This window comes from Neofelis nebulosa, chromosome 15 (assembly GCF_028018385.1).
Source record: "Neofelis nebulosa isolate mNeoNeb1 chromosome 15, mNeoNeb1.pri, whole genome shotgun sequence".
Taxonomy (NCBI): Eukaryota; Metazoa; Chordata; class Mammalia; order Carnivora; family Felidae; genus Neofelis; species Neofelis nebulosa.
Window position 1 is genome coordinate 72983900 of NC_080796.1, and position 19529 is coordinate 73003428.

Here is a 19529-nt window from a genome sequence, read left to right on the forward strand (position 1 = left end):
ATTCTCCTGGTGCTTCCATCTGGGGCGAAGGAATCAAAGTTGGTCTGTCACCCCCACGAACCCCACACGGAGGTCAAGGGTTGCCTGATCTTAGCAGGTGAAATGGCCCTACTCTTGGTCCCCGCCTGCCCTCGCGGGAGCTGATTGCCGTGGTTACGCAGTGAAGGGTCTGAAGCAGAGGTGGTTGGAGCTGAGATTAGAGCAGAACCAAGTCAGGGCAGCTTGGGGGGTTTTGTAGTTTCCTTCTGTTTTCGCTATCTTTCTGCCAGTTCCGGCCACCTCCCTTCCTCTGGGGATACGCTGAGCTCAGCAAGCCCGGCTCCACCAGCTCTGCCCCCTGAGCCCATTGGCTTCTGGTCACCTGATAATGCTCTTGCTGCAGACAGGACCTCTGTCCTGCGGTGCACTTGTGCCCAGAACTCTCCGTTGCTGCCCTGGGGCCTCCTCGCGGCCTCGGATTCCAGCTCAGCCTCTCCCGTCTCCTGGCTCATGGCGCTACTCTTCTCCCTAATCCTCGGTGAGTATCTCGGGCCCTGCTGGCTGAGGCTTCAGGACCCCCCCCCCCAGAACCCCCTGCCCAGCTGGTCCCACTCCCTCTCAAGGAGTGACTTCTGCTCTCCTGCCCCTTCTGTGTCCAACAGTGTTCTAAACCCAAAGCCACTCAGTCCACACCCAATTTAGAATCCACTGTGATCCCCAGAGGTTTTAGGTTTTTTCCTATTACTTTCTATTTGCCCTGACAAATTTATAATAGTCTATCATTTCCCCTGTTGCATAAATTTCCCCAAAGGCACTCTTTTTTTTTTTGAAAAAGACAAGTGAACCATGCGTAGCAGCAGGTGGGGGAAGAAAAGGAACCAGAACCGCAGGCAAACACCTTCCACAGGCCGCGCTGTCCAGTTTCCTCCAAAAAGCGTTTCGTGCGGGGTTTCCCAGTTTCTTGTCATCCAGATTCATTCACAGTAAACGGGCTTTTGGAGTCAAAGGGACCCGAGTTTCAATTCTCGTCCTTTGATTTCTTGGCTGTCTGAATCGTTCACTTACCCTCTCTCTCTGCAATCTTGTTTTCATCTATGGCATGAGGAGAATATTATGTTCTCTAGAGGCCTGTGGGAGACTTTTCACGAATTAAGAAGCTTGGGGCATCCAACAATGCCTACTAGGTCCCTTCCCTAACTAATCACAGCCATTTTTAAGTTTTATTTATTCATTTGGAGAGAGAGAGGGAGAGATGGAGAGAGAGAGGGAGAGAGAGAGGGGATCCCAAGCAGCCTCTACTCAGACACAGGGCTCAGACTCATGAGCCGCGAGATCACGACCTAAGCTGAAATCATGAGTTGGACGCCCAACTGCCTGAGCCACCAGGCATCCCAATCTTACCCACTTTGTATTGTCTTGATGTTCTGGTGCATCACTGGAGCCTGCACTGGGCTCTCAACCGGGCATCGACGTGCTCTGTGCAGGATGCTGGCCACTCTCCTAAACTCCAGTGTGTCCCCGTATCACCCAAGAGCGGGCCGGCCCATCACATGCATCCCACCCTGTCTTCCCGACTTTCCTTTGGCCCCACCTCCTTGGTGAAGCCTCTCTGGTCCGGTCCCCTGCAGTCATCTACTCTGCCCCAGAGTAGAGTTTTCAAGTCACTCTTGGGCTCTGTCACTTTCACACCTGCATGTCAGGGTCGACACGCTCAGTTTCCTCTCCGTGTGCACATGCTTCGTGCTCTTTACTGGAGATGTGGGGGGTTATGTGTGATACGATCTGGAGTTTTAGACAGCTGCAGACAAGCGGCCACATCCTGAAGGCCAAGGGCTTAGGGTTGTTAAGAAACTACTTGGCAAATAGTTCAGAACAAGCCACTGAAATTCTTGTATCTGCCTGAAAGGCTCTAGACCAAAGATATTAGCTCCTTCACAAACATTACACAAGATGTGGGGAGGGAAAAACTGTTCTGCATTGCAGAATGCCTAGGGCCTCGGGGACCACTCGGGGACCACAGGTGGACACAGGGTTCAGGACTCTTGGCAGCATTAAAAGGGAGCCCAATGCGTGGAGGATCCCGGCCCCCCAGAGGTCTTGCGGGAAGAAACTATGATGTCCTAAGACGTGCCGGTGCTTAAGGCTGGGGATTGGGAAGCAAATACAGAGCTGCTTTCCGACCTGTTGAGCCCCCGGGGGCCAGCAAACAGCCTCCAAGCTAAGGATGGTGTTTACATTTTTCAACGGTGGGAAAAAAAATCCAGAGAAGAATGATATTTTGTGCACCGAAGTCTGAATCTCAGAGTCTATGAACAAAGGTTGGTTGCAACGTGGCCATGTTCTTTGTGCTCGTTCGGACACATGGCAACTCTCATGCTACAGTGACAAAGTTGAGTAGTGGTGACAGAGACCGTGTGGCTACAAAGCCCAGGTTATTTGCGATCTGGCCCTTTACAGAAACAGTACGCTGGCTGTGGTCCCAATGCAGCGCCAGTGAACGTAGACGATCCCTCCCATTTCCCCCGCTCCGAGCTGCCGTGGTGGTGTCGCTGCCTTCTGCACCAGAGCCCATTGCGGGGACCTCTGACACCTCTTCCTGTGGAGCCCAGAGGCTGCACGACACCCCTGGGGCAGAGCCAACGTTGCGTGTTCGGGGAACATGATGGGCTGTGGCAGACCGGTCTTTGTGGTTCCCAGCCACTGTCCGTGTGTCCTTGCAGGGGAAGGTCCCCGCAGGACCGAGTCTGAAGGCTCTGTACCCACACTTTAGCTGCCCCACAAAGTCTAGCAAAAAATTTAGAGACAGTCGTGTTGTTTGAACAAAGCCTTGGAAGTGGACTGTATGATCTCACTCAGCTTCCTTCTTCTCTCCCCAGCCATTTGCACCGGACCTGGCATTTTAGGTAAGACTTTTTGAGGTCCTTGAGAGGCGGGGGGGTGGGGGGCTCCAAGCTCCAGAGATGGAAAATTTGAAGCTTCCTGGGGCATGGAGAGAGGCTCTATTCGATACAGCCCTGGTAGATTTCCTTCCCAGTTTCTCAGTCCGCCCACTCAGTCTTATGTGGATGGCTTCCCACCTCCAGAACCTGGGAGGGATTCGGGTGGCATTTCCCGAAAGGGGATTCCCTCCCACTTGGCCTCTGTGGCCCAAGACTCTTGGGCACCTCCAAGCAGCAGATGGCCTTGTTTGGGGCTCGGAAGGCACCTCACCTCCTCGCGGGCATATCGGGGTGAGGAGCTTCCTCTTGCCCTGCTGGGCTCTACCACTGGCAGGACCCTGTGTCAGCCTGCATGGCTCCTTTGAACTAGAAATGCGTCAACTTGTATGCGGCCTGTGGCTCGACCGGCAGCAGGCGGACTGGATTTCAGCCTCCACCGGCCCCTCGAGTGAGGGTCCTTGGGCAACATACGAGGGGAATGGGTCTCTCAAGGGGAAGACTGATGCTCCAGACTCTAGGGGGCTGGTCGTGGACTATCAGCTCCTTAGATATTACCCCATCCGTCTTCTTTGTCTTGACGATAGAGGCTTCACGAGAGAGGGGCAGCCACTAGCCTCTAGCCTCTTTACTAGGGAGGGGCCCCACATCTGCAGGGTGCAGTTTGATTCCTTCTGGAGTGCTGCCTGGGGTTCTCAGCCTGACGCTCAGATTACACGGGCCTTTTCCTGTGGCTTCCAGGGCTGTTCTTGCTGCTGGCACAGGGACCGCTGCTCTCCAGCTTTCCATGGCCCGGGACATTCCCCCTCCACCCCAGGGTTCTGCTCTGGAGCCATCAGCCAACACAGTAGGTCGAGGACACTGCCGGGGACGCAGCTGCCTCGATGGTCCCCCAGCCCTTCTCCCTGGCTTTCAGGTCTCTTCGCAGTTGGGTTTCTTGGACACTAACGCTGTTTCTTTCTTACATATTTCTTCTTTCCTAGGAGGTGTTCTACGCCTCCTTTCTGTGGAAAGGAAAACTCACTTAGAGCCAGAATTTTACAATTCAGAATCAAATAATGTGTGCAGCCAGCATCCCGGAGGACACAATAATGCCTGTCTAAATGCAAATCTTGCAATGAAATGCTGTTTCTGGGTGACTCCTCTAGGGTTATCTTTATTTGTAGGCTGCAAACTTAGGTGTGCAAAAATGAAAACCTTGCTTAGTTGTTTTGTAGTTACATTTAAATCTCTGTCTCTAGCCTCCATGCCTCACATTGCTTCCCTCAAAAGACACATGGAGGAAAAGGAGAGACACAAAAGCAAATGAGCAAACCAAAGGTCAACTTCCAAACCACTTTGAAGTCAGCCAGCTCAGAGCTTTCCCACTCAGCCACATCTTCTGGGGTTGAATGCAGGTTCTAGAGGATTTGTGTGCCGCAGAGGCAGTGGGAGATCTGCTCCTTCGAGGTCATATTCCATTCCTGCAGGTGCCTGAGTCACCCACGTGTCCCACGTGGTCATAGGCGACAATGCTCGCATCCTGGTTGGTCACAGACCAGCAGGCACGTGCGGTCCCGCCAGGTGCCCCAGACCTCTCTAAGGTCAACTGCCCCATCCCGTGGAAGCAAGACTGACTCAGCTTTTCTGTGCCACGTTGTCACTCGGAGGCTGCAGGAGACCCGCTGGGGTTGCCTCAGATGTCTTAAATATAATGTCCTTGAGGACAGCAGTGTGGACAGTCTTGTTGGTCACTGTTCTTTGAGTTCATGAACATAGTATGTGCTCAATAAAAGTGTGTTGCCTGATGAACGCGTTTCTGTCCTCCCCACAGCCATCACTCTATGTCTATGTCTTGCTGGAAGAGGGAGAGGATTTCAGTTATTCTCTTCCACCCTCAGAGTTGTAGCCGGGAAGCAGAAACAGGTTCTGGATTCCTCAGAAATTATCTGGAGGCTCTGGGGAGGCTGCCTCCTACCCCGGCTGCTGGAACCCTCTGGACTAATGACCGAGGTTCAGATGTGCAAAGGCTTGGCCCTTTGCCTACTTCTCTCTGCATTCTTCTGAGCTGTGTTCTCAGACATGGGAAGATGTCATAGGGAGCAGCAAGGTAGGGGAGATCGTTGATATTGGGAGAGAGAGAGAGTCAGGTTGTTCAGCCCAAATTATATCTAAACATCCTGCCTCATCTGGTGGCCATGGGGAAGGACAGGGTCAAGAAGAAAGAATGCAACAGGGAACACCTCTACGTTTGTGTTCTGACCTGGGGCTTCCACCGTCTGGCCACGTGAGCATGTGTTCGCAGGTGTCTTGCCGTGGAGTTTCTTGGCAGGGTAAATTAAAAGGGAGAAGAATCAGAGCTTAGGGATGAGGTCCTGAAGCTCCTCTCCCCCTCCTTCCCTTTTGAGCCCTCCTTTCCCATCCCCCAGCTTTCCAAACACCCTCTGTCAGTGATGGAAGTTTCCTGAGATGGCTGCATCCTCTCCGGGCTCCTCCGGATGCCCAGCCAGGCTCCCGTTCCTTTGCAGGGTCTTTGTCCAGAGTGCGGCTAGTGGGAGGTGACCACCGCTGTGAAGGTCGTGTGGAGGTGCAGCAGGATGACGAGTGGGTCACCGTGTGTGATGACTACTGGAACATGGACGCTGTGGCCGTGCTGTGCCGGGAGCTGGACTGTGGAGAGGCCAGGAAGACGATGAGTGGCACTGTATATGGACCAGTGACACCAAAGGACCAAAAAGTCTTCACCCACTTGTTCAGATGCAATGGGATCGAAGAAAGCCTGTCTCAGTGTAAGAAGGAAGATGCTATCAGATGCTCCCATGTTGAGGATGCGGGAGCCGTGTGCGAGCGTGAGTACCACAGCCCCTCAGGCCAGTTCACCTGTCTGAGCCCACTGTGGACTCGACACGTGGCTAACTGGCTCCTCACCCTTCGTGTCTCCCCTCTTCCTGATCGTGGGCCCTGCAGGTGAACACTACCCTCACTTAGTATTGCCCATGCTCTTTGGTTGAGGTACAGCATTCACCTTAGTTTCAGCCTACGTGAAGGGCTGCTTCTCCCCTTTGTGCACGTGTGTGCGCACGCGCACACACACACACACACACACACGAGCACGCACAGATCCATCCACCACTAAATGTTGGATCAAGAGTATAACCTGTGTCTGGAGCTTGGCAAGAGGTATGGGGAAGAAAAGAGCTGGTGAAGTACGACGTATGCTTCCCGGGTTTTGGTGCTAAAAAAAAAAAAAAAAAAAAAAAGTACAGGGGCACCTGGGTGGCTCAATTGATTAAGCGTCCAACTTCAGCTCAGGTCATGATCTCGTGGTTTGTGGGATCTAGCCCCGCATCGGGCTCTGTGCTGATGGCTCAGAGCCTGGAGCCTGCTTCGGATTCTGTGTCTCGCGCTCGCTCTCTGCCCCTCCCCCGCTCATGCTCTGTCTCTCTCTGTCTCAGAAATAAATAAACATTAGGAAAAAAGCAAAGTATGATGCATGCTCTTCCAGCTCTCAAGGAGTCCACCATCTGGAGTGTGGATGAGAGCCGTTCCTAGGAAACCCACACAAGCCTGGTGTATGTATGTATAGTTGCCGTATTTCTTCGCCCTCTCCACACACTTGCTTCCTGTGCGCTAACAGTCCCGTCTCTGTGTGCACTTCCCCCCCATTAGACTGTGGTTTGGTGGCGGTTAGGGTTGGGTTGCTCTGTGTCCTCTCTTTGTCACCCTGCAGACTGTAACCAGGGACACAACCACTCAGGCTGCCTGACGCTGGAATCTCATTCCTATTTCTTGGAGAGGTGGAGGGTCAGGAGCGCTAACCCACGATACTTGGGTGATAAACACTGAAAACAAACCAAAAAGCTTTTGGTCTTGGACACAACGTGTAGGTGACTATTGCATTTATTTTGTAAAAATCTACGCAACGCCTCCACTTGCCTCTTAGGAGGAACAAATGAGAATACGAACGTGAAAATAACTTGAAAAACTAAAAATGTTACAGAAATAATTAACTCACTTGGAACTGAAAAATGACATTCACTCCATTGACTCACTTGTCCATCCTTTCCACAAGCACCCACGAGGCAACGCTGAGCACTCTAGATGCGTCGTACTAAGCGCCAAGAGCACAGGGACGTGTCCGTGGGGCTCTATTCTGGGAGGATCGTGTTGTTGGGTAAGCAGACACCTGCTCTTTGCTTCCCCACAGAGAATGTGAGGCTGGCCGATGGCCCCGGGCGCTGCCAGGGCCGAGTGGAGGTGAAGTTCCGAGGGGAGTGGAGCTCTGTGTGCCAAGCAGGCTGGAGCTTTGCAGTCGCCAAGGTGGTGTGCCGGCAGCTGGGGTGTGGACGGGCCACCCTGACCCGGAGAGGCTGCAACAAAGCGACCCAGGGCCAAGGGGCCATCTGGCAGAGAAAGGCGTCATGCTCAGGACAAGAAGTGAGCCTTCAATATTGCCTTTCTGAAGCTTGGGAACACAACTGTACCCACAATGAGGACGTGTGGGTCGAATGTGAAGGTAATGCCTATGAGCCCAGAGGCAGGTTCAGTCATGAATTTAGGTCAATCGGATTCACTTTCACCAGGGCTCACGGAGAACCCGTCATCCATCAGATGATGGTAACAAAGTAACTTAGCTGTGCCGCCCATCAATTCTCTTGTTTTTAAAATGGAGACAATTGGAGAGTCTGGGTGGCTCAGCTGGTTAAGCGTCCAGCTTCGGCTCGGGTTACGATCTCACGGTTCTTGAACTGGAGCCCCATGTTCAGGTCTGTGCTGACGGCTTGGGGCCTGGAGCGGTCAAATTCTGCGTCTCCTGCTCTCTCTGCTCCTCCCCTGTTCATGCTCTGCCTCTGTCTCTGTCTCTCTCTCAAAAATAAATAAAACATTAAAAAAGTTAAAATGGAGACAATAATATGTGCCCTTGTATACGGAGGTGCTTTAAGCCATCTTAAACACTATATTCATATGAACTATTATTATATTGAATTCTATTTAGTAGGAACAGGCACACCATTCCAGGTATTGTTGAGCTCTCCTCTCCAATTTTTTAAAAACTAGTGGAAAGTCATTTAGTAACATTCGATTTTTTTCACGTTTTTAAAAAATGTGTATTTTTGAGAGAGAGACAGAGTGAAAGTGGGGGACGGAGGATCCGAAGCAGGCTCTGCGCTGACCACAGTGAGCCTGACGCGGGGCTCAAACCCACGAACCTTGAGACCAAAGTCGGAGGCTTAACTGACTGAGCCACCCAGGTGCCCCTACTAACATCACATTTTAATAAACTAGATGGGGAGGTGGGAAATCCTGGTGAAGGAAAGGGACCGGGGCCGCGAGGTCAGGTCCAGAGAAGGGGATGTACGCTTGGGAGCCGGGTGGAGAGTCTCAGGTGCTGATGGGATCTGAGTGCCGGCTCAGAGGAGCTTACCCATCATCCTCCCTGCCTCCCGCCCTCCCCCCTGTTCCTCCTGCACCTGCAGATCCCTTTGGCTTGAAGCTGGTGGGAGGACGCAGCCACTGTGAGGGGAGGCTGGAGGTGCTGCATAAGGGCGAGTGGGGCTCTGTCTGCGACGACGGCTGGGGACAGGAAGCAGACCGGGTGGTGTGCAGGCAGCTGGGCTGCGGGGAGCCCCTGTCTCCACCTGTCAAAGTCCGGAGAAGGTTCGGCCCCGGGGTCGGCCGCATCTGGCTGGACGACGTCAACTGCTCGGGGAAGGAGCTGTCCCTGGAGCAGTGCCCACACAGGTCCTGGGGCTACCACAACTGTAACCACAGAGAGGACGTGGCTGTGGTCTGTGAAGGTCAGTCCTGGGTGGATGGGCCAGCGTGGCGGGAGGGAAGGACAGGGGGGCTCCCTCTGGGGGTGAGACCCCGGCTGCCACGCCGCTCCCCCACTTTATGCTTTCTTCCAGGGACACGAATGAGGTCTTCCAGCAGTAAATAGAAACAATAACGATACTGATTATTGATAAATCCCAAACCGTCTACCTATTGATGTGAGAGCAAGAGAGGTTTTAAAAACGGTTGGATCAACACCCTTAGATCAAACACGAAGAGAGTGAGGGTCAGAGAGGATAAGCAACTTTCCAGAATCATAAAAATTGCTTGGAAATGATAGAGCAGAACGAAAGTGCCGGGTCCTGACTCTGAACTCAGGGGTCATTGTCCCAGACGACCCCAACCCTCGCACCCTGACTTTAAACTATGGGAGCCTGTCCCACCTCCTTCTACCCGCGTGACTCCCTTATTTGAGGTGAACCCTTGGGAACAGGGCTGGGGTAGGGGGCTCTCTGGCAATGCCCGGGAGACAGAGTCTTCTCAGACAGCTGGCAGACCAGCCCCGAGCTGCAGGCGTCTTTGGGGGAGGGAAGGAGGAAGCCGGAAAAATGCAGGCGAGGCCCCTGGCGTCCAAAGCTCCGCTCTGTGAGCAGGGTAGATATGCAGGCCTGCCTGGGTGAAACACCGCCGTGGGGCCGGGTAAGGGCCGACGGGGCCGAGCAAGGCGGTGACCTCTCTTTCCTCTCCGGGGACCCAGTCTTCTCTCTGAGCCTCTTAGAGCTTGCATGAAGCCTTCCTTCTGGACGTGCCCCCCTTCTCATTGTACATGCTTCTTCTTTCTGCAGAACAGCAGCCTGGCCTACTTGATGCTTGACCCACAGGCCCCAAGCGCCCTTACTTCTCCTGGGCCTTGATCGGCCCGGCCTGAGCCCCCCAGCCGCAGGCTGTACCCACAGCCCCGCTCTGCCCCCAGGAAGAGTCTGAACTCTGCCTACGCCTTGCTCCAGAGCCAAGCGCTCCGGTGGTCGCCCGGAGTTACCGGGTGTTGCAGGCCCTCCGCCGGGGGAGATGGGCCCTCGTCCCCTTGCCCGCACAGCGGCCCCCCTGCCCCGGCTGGGGCCTGTCCTGCCTCCCCTCGCCCAGCCCGGCGCTCTTTGCAGCACGGGCTGTTGCCCCGCCCCATCTCTGTGCCTGCAAAGAACGTGAAGGGAGCAGGACGGTTACGTGGAACTTGGGGGGAAAGCTTAGAACCTTTTAAACTCTTTTTCTCACGCTTCGGGCGACCACGACAATTCATTGCACCTCGCCGCCCTCCTGCTCCTTGGTGGCAACACGTCCTTTCAGCAGCAGAGCAGCGTCCTGGAATTCTAGACCCTTTCGTGGCACCTGGAAACCATGTTGCACCCCCTGAACGCCTGGAAGAAAACGGCTCTGGTGACCAGCCAGCGAGGTTGCGGCCTATCGAGCCGCCGCGCACATACACACGTCCTAACAGGTCCCAGGAGACGCGCTGGCTGTGCGGCTGCGACCAGAAGGAGGGAGAGGCCCGGGGCCGTGCCTCACGCCAGTCAGATGGTGCCTCTCACTTTAGCCTCTCACACACTGGCACCTGCAAGTCTGAGGCGACGCGCGAGGCTGGTAAGGAGAGAATCGAGACTTGATTCTAAAACTCGAGCCTTAGACTCTGAGCACCTGTAATGTGCCTGCATTTACGCCGCCTAATAAAGTCGATCTCACGGTCTAAACGTCTCAACCGTTGGCTCCTGTGCGAGGTGCTTTTTTTTCCGTCCCGGGGAAGCAGGTGCGTCAGCGACAGCCTTTGGGGCAGCAGAGACCCCGCCAGCACTCAGGACCCCGTGCCTTCTAGAGCCCTACCCTCCTGCCTCTTCCCTAGGGTGGGGACAGGGAACAACCTGGTTCCGGAGCAGAGAAGAAAAGCCTTATCACACATTTGGGGACCGACCCTGTGACTCAAAGAGACTTGCCTTCATTTGCTCAGCTCCCTTTATCAGATGAGGTCTTCCTGATTTCCCCCACAGACCAGTACCCTGCTCCCGCCACCCCATAGGAGCTGGAAACCTAGAGCCGCCTGTACCGAAAAGCTGTTGTATCCAACGTAGAGCAGAAAGGGTTGGAATTTCACAACAGGAACTCTGAATCTCCCTTAATTTCTGCATTAGAATTTCATTTGTTTCCATGCCAGCCAAGTCCCCTGAGAACCCATCAGATCAAAGTAACAGCACTTGGAAGAGACGGGGTGGATCCCACCCGGAAGCAAGAGCTGGCAGGAGCCTAAGTGGTGTCACCGAAGGAGAGAATACGGAGGTGACGCTGGCCTGTTGGAAACGTCGGGGAGGAGGCCACCTCGATGTCCACAGCGGGCTCGGATGAAATAGCGAGCCAGGGCCCGAGGAGATTCGCGTGTGACAGTGACTGCCCGCGCTCAGACTCTGCTGCGTCCTCCGGGACACGCGGCTAGTCTCTCCCAGGTGCCTCTTATCAGAGGACACAGCGGCCAGCGCCCCCAGCCCAGCCCCGGCAAAGCAGTCTGCTCCCCTCGAGCTCTGCCTTCGGGGGGAATAGTGCCTGCGCAGGTCAGGGGTTGTGAGCTGGCTCACACCTTTTCCTCCAAGAGACCCTCCTGAGACCCGACCCCTCCTGACCCTTGTCAGGGCCCTTGCCAGGGCACTTCCTGGCCCACACATGACCCGTGTGCACCCCCTCATCTGGCCTGGGGCAGACGGGGCCCTCCGGGCCTGTGGGGCTGGGGACTGACCGTACCACCTGCACAGTCTCCCACATAGAGGGGTCCCCGGCCCTGAAAATCACCCTGAGGCAGCAGTTACAAGTCTGTGACAATCAGCACCCCCTTGCAGCCTGACAGGGTCCGGGGCCTCGCCAGCAAACAGGGCTCCCAGATCTGTCTTAGTAGGAGACACTGTGGGCAACCCTCTGGGCACTCGGGCAGGCGGGCCACTCTCCCGCCACTGTGCCTTCAGTGGACTATCGTCCCCTGGGAAGGTGACTTAGGGCTTGCAAGCTGCCATACGCCTCGTTCCCCAAGGGCCACTCTTGTGGCCCTGCCTGTCCCACCCTCGACAGAGGGTCCCGATCACGGCACCCACACCTACACCCAGCCTGCGCAGCCAGCCGGGGCAGAGTCCCCAGTAGCAGGGGGCCACGCCCTGAAATCACCCTCAGGCAGCAGCTACAAATCGGCTGCAGTCAGTCAGCCCCCGCTGGGACCTGCCACCTCTTGGTCCCGGCTTCTCCAAGCAACCGGGGCTCCCAGCTGTCCCTTCCGTCGCGATGCAGCACGTGGCCGGTTCTCAGAACGGACGGGACGCCTTCCCACCGGGGCAGTTGACACAGCTCGCTTCCCCCGGGGCCGTCTCTCTCTGTCTGCCGGTTGGCGGTTGGAGACCCTGACGACGTGGGGAGGGCAGAGCCAGAGCGTGGAGGGGCCCGGACACCCAAGTGGCCCGGTGGCACATGCACCTTATCGGGTCTCTGCTGATAAGAAACAAATATGGCTTGTGTTAAGCCGGGAACACCTTTGGGTGTCTCATTTACGGCCCTCAGCTGATTCCGGCTCCCACGGACATAAACAGTTTTTACAAAGTCAACTGCATTGCTTCAGAGCTCACCAACACACTCTCTGACGTGACTTTGGCTTCCTCGGAAGCCTCTAGAACTTGGCGGTAATCAGGAGACGCGCGACCTGGCCCACTGGTAATTTCATAGTTAGTGTAAATTTGTAATCTTTTATTTTTGACAGTCTTCTGAGCCTTTTTGTTTGTAAACTATACCCAGCCTGTCCATTGCAGCCATCGTTGTGTGTGTGTTTTTGGACTTTTTAATTATTCATAAAATACTTGTTATCATTATTAATATTTTAATATTAATATTATTAATATTATTATTAGCAACTATTAATTAATATTCATTATTAATCGGGCCAAGAGAGAGGGAGGCACAGCATCCGAAGCAGGCTCCAGGCTCCGAGCTATCAGCACAGAGCCCAATGCGAGGCTGGAACCCGAGAGCCGTGAGATCGTGACCTGAGCTGAAGTCGGATGTTTAACCAACTGAGCCACCCAGGCGCCCCTAGGACTTTATTATTTTTTCAAGAACAGTTTTAGGTTCCCAGCGGGATTGAGAGGAAGATACGGAGGGTTCCCATACACCCGCTGCCCCCACACATGCACGGCCTCCCCCATTACAAACATCCCTCTTCAGCGAGTGTGTTAGTTACCACCAAACTGCTGTGACACATCGTGACACATCATTATCCCCCAATTCCATAGGTTATACCGGGGCTCACTCTTGGTGCTGTTCTAGGGTTCGGGCAAATTAATACACATGTATCCACCGTTATAACGTCACGCAGAGGAAGTTTATCCCCCTACAAACCCTCCGGAGTCCTCTGTGTTTGCCTAGTCACCCCTCAGCCTCTGGTGACCACTGATCCTTTCACTGCCTCCATTGTTCTGCCTTTTCCAGGAAGTCATAGAATTGGAATCACACCCCACGGAGCCTTCTCAGACTGGCTTCTTTTACGAAGTGATACGCGCGTAAATGTCCTCCATGTGTTTTCACAGCTTGGTCGTTCATTTCTTCTTAGCGCTGAGCAATATTCCGCAGGCTGGATGCACACAGTTTAACCTACGGAAGGATATCTTGGTTGCTTCCAAGTTTGCAAACCCATGAACAGAGCTGCTTATATAAACATCCACGCACAGACTTTACTGTGGACACGGTTTCAGCTCCTTTGGGTAAATACTAAGGAGCATTTTCAAACAACACCACCCTGTCCTCCTGGCCACAGTCCATCGGTACCATGAGTGGGCGTCGGTCTGGAGCTAGAAGGATCACCCCTTCCTGGGAGATGGGAGCTGTCACTGAAGGAACATTGGTTTCTTCAGGTGGCTGGGTTTGTAGTAAGTTGTCCCAGGAGCAGTGGGAGGATCAGAGCACCAGAAGCCCTTCCACAGAGATGCACTAAAATGTAGGAAACAGAGGGGAACACAGAGGAGAGACAGAGAATCCGGACAGCACTTTCCGTTTCTGGTCCTTGTCTTTTCCCGTCTCATTCCTAGCGTTGCGCTCCGTGACAAAGCGCTGTATGCTTATCGTATACATTTTATGGATGTATATGTCCATCTACAAAAATATACGCTTAAATTTTGATTGACTTACCTCACTGGTTCTTGCACAGCTAACCAAAATAACCCTAACCGGTTTACGTGCTTAAAATTAATGCGGCAATAATTTGCGCATCTCGGGTGAGGTTTGTTAGGTAAGCTCGTGTGTTAGTAATGAGTCAATTCTCACCGCACTTGAAGCATCAAACCTGGGAAGGATCTGAAAAGGCAGAGATGCCACAACAGGTGCAGGTGGCTGTGTGTCCCGGGGTGCTAGTGTTTAGTCCACGCCTGTGTGTCCTGGGGTGTTAGTGTTTAGTCCACGCCTGTGTGTCCCGGGGTGCTAGTGTTTAGTCCACGCCTGTGTGTCCCGGGGTGCCAGTGTTTCGTCCACGCCTGTGTGTCCCGGGGTGCCAGTGTTTCGTCCACGCCTGTGTGTCCCGGGGTGCCAGTGTTTCGTCCACGCCTGTGTGTCCCGGGGTGCCAGTGTTTCGTCCACGCCTGTGTGTCCCGGGGTGCCAGTGTTTCGTCCACGCCTGTGTGTCCCGGGGTGCCAGTGTTTCGTCCACGCCTGTGTGTCCCGGGGTGCCAGTGTTTCGTCCACGCCTGTGTGTCCCGGGGTGCCAGTGTTTCGTCCACGCCTGTGTGTCCCGGGGTGCCAGTGTTTCGTCCACGCCTGTGTGTCCCGGGGTGCCAGTGTTTCGTCCACGCCTGTGTGTCCCGGGGTGCCAGTGTTTCGTCCACGCCTGTGTGTCCCGGGGTGCCAGTGTTTCGTCCACGCCTGTGTGTCCCGGGGTGCCAGTGTTTCGTCCACGCCTGTGTGTCCCGGGGTGCCAGTGTTTCGTCCACGCCTGTGTGTCCCGGGGTGCCAGTGTTTCGTCCACGCCTGTGTGTCCCGGGGTGCCAGTGTTTCGTCCACGCCTGTGTGTCCCGGGGTGCCAGTGTTTAGCCCACGCCTGTGTGTCCCGGGGTGTCAGTGTTTAGCCCACGCCTGTGTGTCCCGGGGTGCCAGTGTTTCGTCCACGCCTGTGTGTCCCGGGGTGCCAGTGTTTCGTCCATGCCTGTGTGTCCCGGGGTGCTAGTGTTTAGCCCACGCCTGTGTGTCCCGGGGTGTCAGTGTTTAGCCCACGCCTGTGTGTCCCGGGGTGCCAGTGTTTCGTCCACGCCTGTGTGTCCCGGGGTGCCAGTGTTTCGTCCACACCTGTGTGTCCCGGGGTGCTAGTGTTTAGCCCACGCCTGTGTGTCCCAGGGTGCCAGTGTTTCGTCCACGCCTGTGTGTCCCGGGGTGTCAGTGTTTAGCCCACGCCTGTGTGTCCCGGGGTGCTAGTGTTTAGTCCACGCCTGAGGTCATGACCTCTCTGAGATCGTCAGAGCTGATGTCCCTCCAGCCATGTCCTGTCCAGCTTCCTCTCTCGGCCTCTTTCAGGCAATGGCCTGAAGCCATCCTGCTCTCGAGTGACACCAGCGTTCCTGCTGTGTCGGTGGGCGCTCAGTATACACGATGTGCAGTGACAGCCTGGAAGGAGCCTCCCTGGAGGAGAGAGGGCACCCTGACCTCAGTGGCCCTTCTACCAGACTCTGTCCCTGTGAGAACCTCCTCATGAGGTTGCCCCAGAGACACAGGAGGGGAGTCCCGTCGGGGTCAGAAAAGCAGGGAGGAAAACACTGCAGGTGGTCCCTGGTTGAGGAGGAAAGAGGGACAGTCTGAAGATAGGAGCATAGAGACGACGTTTTGCTGAAGTCATAAAGCTTTGCCCGGGACAGGATGGTTGATTTCCGCTGAAGGTCAGTTAATTTCCGTAAGTAATTTCTAGTGGACACTTGCATTCCCCAAAGTGTCCTGGTTTCGCTGATAAATTTTGTGCTCATCTTGGCACTGAGGGATGGTTAGTACTTGAGAACTGCATTTGACACGACGGGGGCCATCAAGAGTGGGATGTCATTGCCCAAAGCTCAATACCCTCTTCCCCACAGAGCAAACTCCCAAGGACCCAGCAGGTGGATGAGCGAGTCTCATGCCTCGGCCACTTCCTCTCTGTGACCTCGTCTCCCTTCCCAAGGTCTTTCTCCCGCTGCTTCTTCAGCAGGACCAGCCAGTAACCTGTGGTGGGGAAGGTGGCCCAGACCATGAGGATTCAGTGGAATTGGCCCACAGTTCGATTTGAATTTGCAACAGTGCTCTGAAAGTCGGGAGAATGACCTCCTCTTGCGATTTGCTCCCGACGCACGACCCCAGACCCAGCATGCTCCTCGGACATGCTACCATTTCTACTCTTCCCTGAACTCAGGCTTTCCCTCTTAGGGTTTCTTTCCTTCTACCCTGAGGTGAGGGCATCACATCTTGTGGGGACTTGACGGGCAACGGCCCGGGTCCAGCTGTTCCCTGCAGGCTGGCCGTGGCAGGATGAGAAGGCATCTTGTCATTGAGAGTCATGGTCGAGTCAACTCTGGCCGGTGGAAATGTAATGTAGAATGTAGAATGTAGAATTTTCTAGTAGCCATAGTGGAAGAAAGAAAGAAAGAAAGAAAGAAAGAAAGAAAGAAAGAAAGAAAGAAAGAAAGAAAGAAAGAAAGAAAGAAAGAAAGAAAGGAAGGAAGAGAGAGAGAGGGAGGGAGGGAGGAAGGAAAGAAAGAAAAAAGGAAACAGGTTGGGGGGGGATGCGCCTGGGTGGCTCAGTCAGTTAAGCATCTGACTCTTGATTTCAGCTCAGGTCATGACCTCACGGTTCGAAAGTTCAAGCTTGTGTTCAAGCTGACAACACAGAACCTTCTGTCTCTCTCTCTCTCTGACCCTCCCCCACTGTGCACACACACGCTCTCGCTCTCAAAATAAACATTAAAATTTTTTTTAAATAAACTTTTAAAAAATTGGTAGATTTTATAGAAAATTCCAAAATCCTGGCTTCTGTGAACAATCAGATGATGGAACAGCATGTCCTTTTACCCTCAGGGCAATGACCTTCTGCTCCCCGAGGTGGGCAGTCCCTCCTCCAGCCCCTGGCGCCCCCGCTGGCCCAGCTCCCCGTCTGAAGGAACCCCACGCTCTTCGTGCAGGGTGTGCTCCGTTCCAATCTCCCCTCTCTCTGTCTCTTCAGCCTCCCACTGTGCCAGCACTCCCTCAAATTGTGTTCCAGAACCTCGGCAAAACGCCTCTCCGTTCCGTGACTTGGTGCGTGCGTGCACTCTTAGCCCTGTGTGCGTCCCTCCTCACCCAGGCTTCTGGAGACTCCCAGCCACCTCGGAGGCCGGCTCAGACCTCAGGGCACCTCTGGAGTGCCCCCCTCTCCCGACACTGGCTCCCTCGGGCTCTCTGCTCTTATCTCTCCCCCAGGACTCCCGCAGTCACAGTTGTCGCAATGCCCTGTGTTCCGTTTGCCCAAGAATCTTTCTCGCCTGCCACACTGTGGGTTCTCGGTGCTTAAGGAACGTGCGGTTCTCACGTCCATATATACGTGCTCAGAACGCAGCCTAGTGTGTGGCACGTATCGCCGTTTTCAGGGGACGGGTAATGCCCCTTCATCCACCCAAGCGCAGGACGGATGGAGGGTAATGGGAGTCCCAGAGAGGGGAGCAAACTTGAGCTTTCCACCAGTAAAAATTGCTTCGGAGGAACTGGCTGTGCTGTGTGGCCTCAGTGGTTCTCATAAGTGACCACGACACTCGGCAGATTTCCCATCGTGGCCACAGGCAGTGTGGACGGCCCGGGCCTCTGCAGCAGGGACAGAGCCCGGCGTGTGCGTGTGTGTCGGGGGGGGGGGGAGGGGTGACCAAGGAGACCGCACAGAGGCCTGCTTCTCAAGGACAGAGCCCACGTGGCACCCAGCCACACAGGCTCAACTGCTGCTCCTGAGTTTATCGGCCAGATAAGTCACATCCCCTTGATAATTTTCTCCCTGAGGTACAGTGAAGAAAGTCTCTCCCGTTTACGGAAACACGGGGACCCTTGGAGGCGCACCCCTAGCGGTCCGTAAATAGGTGAGTGACACCACTTCGAAGGTGAAATGATAAATGAAGGTGAGAACGCATGCTGGTGCCCGGCCACGAATCTGTCGTGGACCCGCGTCAGCCTCTCCTGCGGCTGTTGCCACGGCAATGTCACCGGCTCCCCGCTGACGGTTACTTCTTGCCCAGCCGACTGAGGTTTTGCTCGAATTCCCTGTGTCTTCTCATGCTGGAAAGCGGGTCAAAGGGCAGCCAAGAGACACCATGCGCCCGCGGCCGGTGTCCAATCGCATGCGGCCGGGCCTCGCGCACTTACACCCGCCGGCCAGCGCAGAGCCGAGCCGGAGCCAGTGACACGGGGACGTCACTCCTCCCCAAAGATGCTTGAGTGGGTCACTTGATAATGAGAAAGCATATGCAATTCCTTTACGGGAAGGGAGCCAAGGGGCGCCTGGGTGACTCAGTGGGTGAAGCGTCCAACTCTTGATTTTGGCTCAGGTCACGATCTCCCAGTTCGTGGGTTCCAGGCCTGCGGGGGGCTCTGCGCTGACAGCTCGGAGCCTGCTTGGGGTTCTCTCTCTCTCTCTCTCTCTCTCTCTCTCTCTCTCCTCCTCCTCCTCTCTCTGCCCCTCCCCAGCTCTCTCCCTCTCAAAATAAATAAACACATTTAAAAAAAGGAGGGAGCCAATAGTTGCAAGCTATAATCTAGTCTGAACAGTGACGGCAAACAAGCGTCTTCCCACTTCCCCCATTTTCCTCATCCGGAAGGGACGGGAAGGAAGAGTCGTCCTTCCAACCACGTATCTGGGCCCCGTGGCCCAGCAGCTGACACAAGATTCACCGTCCCAGCCTGCCCTACAGAAGGCCAGCCCCCATTCTCTCAATACGGCGGGTGAGTGCTACAGATGTCTCCTTTCTGCCATGTGCCGGCCACCTCCGTGTCCTCCTCGCTGCTCCCTGGACCAGAGTGGGGGTCTCCTAGGAGAAGCGCAGACCCACCCCCCCCACCCCGGGAAAAGTCTTACCCTGATTTCGGAGCCCCCGTGACAAAGTTCTTCCCACATTCTTCTCCTTGCTGGCGGTGCTCCCTCTCGCTCACCGCCTCCACGTCAGACCTCGCCCCTGTTTACCGCATCAGAATCTTGGTGGGTTCAAATTTCATCATGGAACCGCATAGTTTATATGCGTATAATTCATACGAATGTACTTCTTGGTGTGTGTCTGTCAACGATGTTATAGAGATACAAGCGTGAAAGAGCTTAACGAATCATGTACAGCCTTAACCTGCAGAGGAGGGGAGAGAGATTTTTCTCCTGAAGGAATTGTGAAGGCACGCACCCCAGCACGGGCAAAGAGCATGTGTGCACACACACAACCTCACGCACTGGGCCGAGAGGACGTCACGTTCCTCAACGAGGGTGGAGCCTTGGTCCTGAAACTCTACACACAGGCTTTCCTGAGCCAGCAAACAGAGTTGGGGCGCACTGTCCCGTCTCTGGGATTCTAGGGGCCCTTCAGTCAGCCTCCGGCACTGCTCCCCCTTCCTCCAGGTGGCCCCTCGCTGGCCACCCTGATCACCTGCTTCTCTTCTCATGCCTCTTCCGACTCTACACTCAGACTTGGATGTCATCGCTCAATGGCGTCTTGCCATGTCCCCTAAGAGCTTTGCTCCCACACGTTGTTGGGTTCTTCTTAACCTTAGATACTCAAAGACTCAAGAGCTGTTGGAAATTAAGATGGTTTCTTCTCCTCTAACCATAATCTGAATTCCATG

General features: G+C 54.8%; 1 protein-coding gene across 1 annotated transcript; it reads left to right on the forward strand.

Moving 5' to 3' along the window:
- Positions 1-349: 349 nt before the first annotated feature.
- On the forward strand, positions 350-10422 carry CD5L (CD5 molecule like). The gene is made up of 6 exons (XM_058700466.1): positions 350-517; positions 2856-2882; positions 5423-5743; positions 7102-7410; positions 8372-8692; positions 9515-10422. Exons 1-6 carry the CDS (start codon positions 490-492, stop codon positions 9541-9543), a joined length of 1035 nt encoding a protein of 344 aa, XP_058556449.1. The 5' UTR covers positions 350-489; the 3' UTR covers positions 9544-10422.
- The last annotated feature ends 9107 nt before the right edge of the window (positions 10423-19529 follow it).